A 7898-nucleotide genomic window follows, 5' to 3' on the forward strand; every position below is an offset into this window, starting at 1 on the left:
TGTTTGTTTGTGAGATCCCTTCCTGTAGGCCACGGTTCCACATCTGTGGAAGTGTGTGTGTGTGTGTGTGTACGAGCACAAGTGTATTTGGTGCTTTGAACAGTGTGTGTGTGTGTGTGTGTGTGTGTGTGTGTGTGTTGTAATCAGTGTGTAATCCCTTCCCTTAGGCCACTGTTCCACACAGCTGGACTCACAGAGCCTCTGGAGAGTTTCTGTGCTATTCAAGCATCCTTTGCTCTTTCCACCTGACTGGGTGGTGTGTGTGTGTGTGTGTGTGTGTGTGTGTGTGTTTTAACAGGTGCAGTACCAAGAGCTGAAACTGGATCCCAGTCCCAGTCCAAATAAAAGGAAGAAAAACAACCCGGGGTAGAGGACTGAAGACTCTGATGACTCTGATGACTCTGATGATTTGTCCACCATCTTCTCTCTTCTCCACTTTTCTTCTCTTGGTCTTTTCCTGGACGTCTGAGGAGCAGAAGAAGACTCTGGACCAGCTCCACTCTCCTTCCTTTTCTTATTCCTGTTGTCTGTAATAACTCACAGTGAACAGTCCAGTTTCCTGCTGTGTAACTTTTGTACAAAACGTGACAAAGAAGTGTCTTGAGTTCCGATGGTCGTTCTGTTTCTGATTGATTTTTAAAGGCGAGTGTGAGTGATGGCCTGGTTTCTTCTGTCCATCACAGCTCAGTGTCACAATGAGTTTGAACATGTCTGCACCACGTCCATGTTTATCCAAGTACAAACCTCACATTATTCTTTCTGTTTTCCTCCTCCCTCGTGGATGTGGTGATGACGTCATGGTGATGATGTCATGGTGATGATGTCATGGTGATGATGTCATGGTGGTCTCCTCCAGATCCTTTTAAACAAAGTGGACCAACAACCTGACGCCTGCTGCTGCTGCTGCTGCTGCTGCTGTGTTCAGGGTCAGGGTTAAACTCTTGTGTAGCAGAGATCCAAATGTACAGAAGTTAGCATTTAAGCAGCTAAACCTGACTGTGAGTGAGTGAAGAAGTCGTCTTCCATTCTTTCCTCAGACGTGGATATTAAAGCTGCAGATTCAGCTGTTCTCAGTTACGCACTGTAGCTTTAAAGTGAACCACAAACACAAAGCAGAGGAGACACTGAGCTACACCAAGTATTTGTGAATCATTCAATGGTTCAGAGGGAAAACTGGTCACTTTATCAGCTGCTCGACATCAGATGTGTTCACAAACTGCCTGAGATTGGACTGGGATTTGAACTCACAACCATCTCGAGGGTTCACGGAGAATCATCTGAACAAGAGAAAATATTGAGTGTCAGACAAACGTCTGTACTTAATAAAGAGGCCGAGTGAAGCCGTGATAACTGAACCACTGTCAGGACGTTAATACAGACGTCACAGACACATCCCATAATATGCTTTCAAAGGCTGCTCGACCTCCCTCTCATGTCCCTGTGTGTGTGTGTGTCTGTGTGTGTGTGTATGGGCAGCCACACACACACAAGGAAGCATGAACACACAGCATGTTAGTGTGTGTGTGTGATGCTGTGCCCCAGGCTGACTGCCCTCTCCATCTGCCCCACCTCCTGTGCCCACAGCTCAACTTTGATCTGCCACACACACACACACACACACACACACACACACACTGTATGTGCGTTTGTGTGTACATGTTTATGCCTCAAAGACATGTTGCTTCTCTCAGTGTCAGAGTGTGTTACAGTTGTATGTCCCCTCCAGCTGTAGATTGATGTGTAGATTCAGCTCAGTGTGTGTGTGTGTGTGTGTGTGTGTCAGCTGTTAGTGTGCTGGTGGAAAAATGCCGTCAGCGAAGACGAGCAGCAAGTCGTTGTGTGACAAGATGAAGCTCTGAGGCCTGAGATGTCAGGCGTGTGTGTGTGTGTGTGCGTTATATGCCATTTCAGATCCTTTTTCCCATCATGCCTCTGTGCGTTTGCTCTCACCGCTGTTCCCTCATTGGTCAGTGAGCGAGGTCGACCCTGAGCATCTGTTAAAGATCACAGCTCGTCTCCTCTCATCCCTCCATCCATCCTTTTTTCTGTCTGTCTCTCTCTGCTGGCCCCGCCCCTCCCTGCTGGCCCCGCCCCTCCATGGCTGCTGGCCCCGCCCCTCTCCCCTCATCCATCTCCTGCTTCAGCAGACTGAGCTCTGTCACTCCAGAGTCATTGATTTAGTTTAGTTGTGTTGAATCCACTTAAAGACAACAACAGTGTGTGTGTGTGTGTCTAATGCCTGAAGGATCTGTGTGAACACGTCTGTTATTTTACACCAGTGTTGTGACTAATGTGCTCCTGCATCCAAACGCTGTTCTTTCTTTTCTTTTGGGTCATTTATTATTTGGTTTGTTTGCAACTAAAAACCAAAGTGTTTTTTTTTTTCTTTTTTGTTTGAGGAAAAAATAAATCACACAAAGAATGTAAGAGATTGAGCTGCAAAGGAAAAAAAACAGCACTTTTATTTGCACCACATTGAAATGAGATTATTTTTTAAATGATACTGTACAAAGTTAATGACTATAATAATGAACATTTATGGTTGTGTTTTCTACTGTATGCCTGTTGATGGTCTGGTGATGATGTTCCAGTAAAGTAGGTGTAAACCTGCCTCATTCTCTGTCTTTCCTGCCTGCTAACGTTTGCCTGCCTGTGATTTTTTTTATCTCTGTGACATTTCAGTGTCGGAGATGAGACGTTTAACATGATACTGATGTTAAAGAAGGAAATGGAGATTTCTGCTTTGATGAAATGCATCTGATGTTTGTTGCTTATTTTGAAAAGAAAAAGAAAAAAACCCAAACAAGATTAAATATTTTTTATCATCTTCACTGTGTGGATTCAAGTCTTTCTTTTTAAACAAAAATCTTGGGATTAGATTAGATTAGATTTCTGTAAACACAAAGTTCAGATCTTTGCTGCTCCGTCACTAATGACCAGATTATCCTGCAGTGTGAGGGATTAACAGAATATAAATCAATAGACGTGTGGAGTGTGAACAAATGTATTTATTTATTATCAATACAACCTACAAACGTGTGGAAAAATAATTTAATCTTCAAACATTAGGAAAAAGACATGAGGTAGAAACAGTCAACGTAAATCTCTACAAATATACAAAAACAAACTGACGTGTTATTACAGTTGACCTGAGTGGGAGGTCAAAGGTCAGATGTGGATATTTTAAAGCATGAGGTTTGGTCAAGAGTGACGTCAGGATTGGCCGATATTTATATGAACCTAAATAACAGCTGCACAGTGGACTTTCTGCTGTTGGATAAACGAGCACAGAGTTTGTGTCAAATGTGTTTTAAATTGTGATTAAACTGGTGGAAATATGACTTCCTGTGACGTGGGACCACTGCATGTTAGTGTACTTTATACATTCTGGTTTACAATCAGAAACCATCAACTAGTGTTTGTGCCCGACACTTCAGATGCTCCAGAATCTCCATGAGGAACACAGTGTTCTGTCCTGAGCACTCTTTAATCTCCTGGGACACCTGAGGCAGGTGCTTCCCTCTGCTCAGCTCCAGCAGAGTCTGGACATCCTCCGTCAGCCTCACTGCTCGCTGGTCCGTCCAGCCTGACGTCACCTTCATGTAGGAGTGAGTCTCCAGGGCTTTGACCAGCCTGTGACCCAGGCCGCGGGCCTCGTCGCTGGGCTTGTGCGTGCGGCCCGGCAGACCCCTCTCCTGCAGGTAGGAGAAAATCAAGTGGGCCAGCAGAGTGGATCCAGCCTCCAGGAGTGGGAGGTTCCAGACCTCCGCGGCTGCAGAATCTCCCAGCTGTGCGCTGTGAAGAAGCTCCTCCCTCTGACCTGGTGAGGAGACCAGATCCAGTGTGGTCTGTCCATCTCCATCAGTCTGCTGGAGGAGAGAGGAGCCTGGAGGAGCAGAGATCATAAAGATAAGAAGATCACAGAACAGGATCTGATTTAAAGACGATAACAAGTTACAACAGGATCTACAACAACATCCAGAGAGAAATGAAGAAGGGGAAAATAACGAGCCCCAACAATGAGTATCATAAACATCGACCATTGGCTGCTATGACTTGTAAAGATCTGCGTGGGTCACGGTCGACATAATCCTGAATCTGAATCCTTGGGTTTAAGACAAATTTAAGCTCATTTAAAAAGCACAAACACAACTTTCCATCACTGCTCTTTAAACCGAGCCTCACTTCACTCACAACTGAATGACCTTTTGTTCTCTGTCTCTGAAGAAACTCACAAAGTTAGAATGGCGACTTTTACCAACTCCTCTGTTGATTCTTCTTTGTCTGCTCACACTGAAAAGACATTTTTACACTGACAGACACTTAGCCAACGCACCACGGCCCGACTTTACAGCCATAGTCTCTTTGTTTGTGTCACATCCACCCATTTCTGCAGAAAACTGCTTTTGATGGCACTTGACTGTTGAACCTCGCGATGCTGCTGCTGCTGAAGCTGCTGAAACTGTTACTGCTGCTGTTACTGCTGCTGCTGCTACGTGTGAGTGTGTTTATGGCTGAACGGCTGCTGCTGTTATTGTCTGACAGACAGTGTTTGTGTTGATCATGACATCAAAACACAAACAGCCTTGTTTTAAACGTTGATTAAAGAAAAGCTTTTAAATTGAAGCCTGAAACCGATCTAACGCCGAGGTTCTGAGATAATCGGTGAACGCTCACGACGCTGTTAGCATTAGAAGGTCGATGCTCGTCTACCTTCTAATGCTTCAAGCCTGAGTGGCAAAAACTCAATCTGCATAAATTGTGGCATTAATCTACATATACTTTTACATAAGCGGCAAAATTTCACATGCAGGGGTCAGGTGTTAGGGGCAGCAGCCAAGGACGGAAGAGCATCCCATTTTTATCAAAGTGGCCACAGGAGAAACACAGAATCATAGTGAGTGAGTGAGTGAGTGAGTGAGTGTCTGTGTGTGTGTGTGTGTGTGTGTGTGTGTGTGTGTGGGTCATCATCACCAGGTTTCTATAAGGTTCAGAAACACTGATCAACGTGTTGTCAAGTACTCGATGGATCAAGAAAATAATCCACAAATGAATTGATTCTGAAAAAGTGTCTGTAACGTGAAGATTTAAAGACACTGAGTCTGCAGAGAAAGTGATGTTTGTCACTGAAGATGAACATTAGAAAAACAGAATGTCTGTTTGTTTTCATCCTGACTGAACCACCTCAGAGCTGCAGGGTTTGTAGAGAACGATTGTTGGTGCATCACAGGAGCTTTGTATCGAAGAAGAAGAAGAAGAAGAAGAAGAACACAAACAGGAAGTGATGGATGGTCGGAGGCAACAGCAACATTGTGCTAGTAAAGCAAGAAAACAGACCATGGGAGTACGAGAGAAAACACAGAGAGGTTTCCACAAAAAGCATCACAAGTGAATTATTGTGTATTTGACTGAATCATTGACTCCATGTTTATCATCAGTGCTACAGACACACACACACACACACACACACTTAATACAGACATCAAAAATACACACATATTTCTCACTAACATAAGACATCAAAATAGCAGAACTTGCTGTGCATAATGTAACACACACACACACACACACACAGACACAGACACACACACACACTGTTATGAGACTAGAGGCTGGGGGTGGGGGGTTGGTTTTGGTGCAGGCGACTGAAGTGAATCCAGGTTCTGCCGCTGGGTGTCAGATATGCTGCAGTGGAGATAAATACAACACCTGGGGGATTACATGAGAGCACAGGGTAATTACACCACCCTTTATGTGTATGTGTGTGTGTGTGTGTGTGTGTGTGTGTGTGTGTGTGTGTGTGTGTGTGTGTGTGTGTGTGTGCGTGTGCGTGTGTGTGTGTGTGTGTGAAAATGTCCTGCTAAACCATCAGCTCTGAAGCTACAGCACAGGGACAGATTTCACATTATGAGCAAAAGCCAGAGTCTGATGCAGCAGCCAGATGCTACACACACACACACACACACACACACACAGTGAGCCCTTTGGCCTTTAGAGGGCAGGCGAAGACAAGAAATATAAAAGCAAGAGTGGAGGAAGGGAAAATTGGCGCAAAAGAGGGAGGGAGTGAGGGAGGTAAAGAAGGATGCAGTGCTCTCTCTCTCTCTCTCTCTCTGTGGTCTGAGGGCTGAGGCAGCTCCACAGCAGGGTAAACATCCTCTCTCTCTCTCAGACTGAGTGTGTGAGTGTGCGAGTGTGTGAACTGCAGCCAGAGGCTCAGCATCACACATCCACAGGGAGATGCTCACTAGTGACTGGAAACCACAGCAAAAAACAACAAGTCGAGCAGCAAAAGCAGCCAGCGGAGAGAGAGAGAGAGAGAGAGAGAGAGAGACAGACAGAGAAACACTCAGTGATGTGAGGATGTGACGTCCAGAATGACCCGACATCTCCCTCTGAATTATGGACCAAATCACATTCAAACCTTATTGTGATATTTCATTTCTTTGTTGTTTAGCTGTTTATATCTTCTCTAATATTTGCTTTAATATTGTTTAGGATTGACCTCATATATCTTCTATTTTAAGACCACATCCATGGCACATGTGGTCACACTGTGTCTCTGACCACGTCCTGAAGTGTTCTGACCGATCACATGATCCATCCTCTACCATTCCTTAAAGAAGTCGTGGACCAACAACACACACGACTTCACCTTGAAAACACTTTTCTTTACATTCACTGTGAAATGAACCAAACATTCTTTGTTTGTCTTTACTCATTTGAAGGTGAACTCCAGCTGGACTTTATGACGCTAACTATTAAAAGTACAACACTTGACGAACGCTGCAGGGTTTAACTCGTCATGAAAGCTTTGAGCAGACTCACACTGTACTGATGTTTAAGATGATGATGATGCTGCTGCTGCTGCTGCTGCTGCTGCTGCTGCTGATGCTGCTGATGCTGCTGATGATGCTGCTGCTGACTTCCAACACCCATTTTTGACTTCTTGTCAATGAACAAAACTCTTTTTGCCTTTGTTTCAAATGCACTTGTTAATTGTGTGCAGAGGTGTTGAGAGTGTAAGAGGCAGAGTGTGAGGACATCACTGGTGAAGTGTCTGATGGTTTAAGTTCAGGGTTGTTGTTCACAGACAGAGAGTGATCATCATGGCCAACAAAACTAAACCCTCTCTGGCCTTTACCCACACTGTTACACTGTTACACTGTTACACTGTTATTTCTTCTCAATCAGCACAGGAACTCATAAAAGAGATGAACTAAACCTTGAAACTGTCTTTTGTTTGCAGATGTGTTTTCAACACTTAGAAAAATTCACTGCTCTCAATTATTACATGGTCCATAGAAATAAGAATATGACTAACTGAGCTTTGTCTGTGAGAAATAAATAAATATAGTTTCATGTTCCTTGACCTCTGCTCTCTTCTTTTCACGTCAGCCTTTATTCTCACTTCATTCTCACTAAATGCTGCAGAAAAAGAGCAAGACCTGCGAGTTTGTACTTTGCAAAGATAAAGAAAAGAGGAGCTCACAAGAAACCTCTGTAATAAAGAGAAACATCTGTGTTTTTACTCATCTCTGACCTTATCTGATGGAAACACATAATGATTTGGGGAAAACATCAAACAATTGTGACTTTTCTGACTGAACACAAGTTCATTTACCTTTAGATTTACTTTCTTCAGTCATTTCTAATATTAAACTTGGTGTAAAGATCTCAATTAGGTTTTTCTGAGAGATTTTGTCCTTTTTCTGTTCAATGTTATTTATTTGATAGAACCAGAAAAGAGAAGACCAGGTCAAAACAACACACTTATATTATCATGCTACAAGGATTAGGATTAGAGTTTAACCATTTTCCAAAAGATTCAAAATTCATAAATGTAACAACGAGAGCATAAAGGTTTACAAAGGTGCTCGTCAAAGTTCAACTTCATA

General features: G+C 43.5%; 2 protein-coding genes across 2 annotated transcripts in view; one reads left to right on the plus strand and one right to left on the minus strand.

Annotated features, from left to right (window-relative positions):
* The window catches only part of LOC310939456 (multiple C2 and transmembrane domain-containing protein 1-like), a 104530-nt gene extending 104133 nt beyond the window's left edge, over window positions 1-397 (plus strand). The window contains exon 23 of the mRNA XM_083904221.1: window positions 299-397. Coding sequence (XP_083760347.1) covers window positions 299-370 — 72 coding nt within the window. The 3' untranslated portion in view covers window positions 371-397. The remainder of the gene's footprint in view (window positions 1-298) is intronic.
* A 2697-nt stretch (window positions 398-3094) lies between these two features.
* The window catches only part of slf1 (SMC5-SMC6 complex localization factor 1), a gene marked incomplete at its 5' end in the record, with an annotated part of 23089 nt that continues 18285 nt past the window's right edge, over window positions 3095-7898 (minus strand). Inside the window, one exon of the mRNA XM_083904141.1 lies at window positions 3095-3886. Within this exon, the coding sequence (XP_083760267.1) occupies window positions 3399-3886 (488 nt within the window). The 3' untranslated portion in view covers window positions 3095-3398. The remainder of the gene's footprint in view (window positions 3887-7898) is intronic.

The sequence above is a fragment of the Microchirus variegatus genome, assembly GCF_963457635.1.
Source record: "Microchirus variegatus genome assembly, chromosome: 17".
NCBI lineage: Eukaryota > Metazoa > Chordata > Actinopteri > Pleuronectiformes > Soleidae > Microchirus > Microchirus variegatus.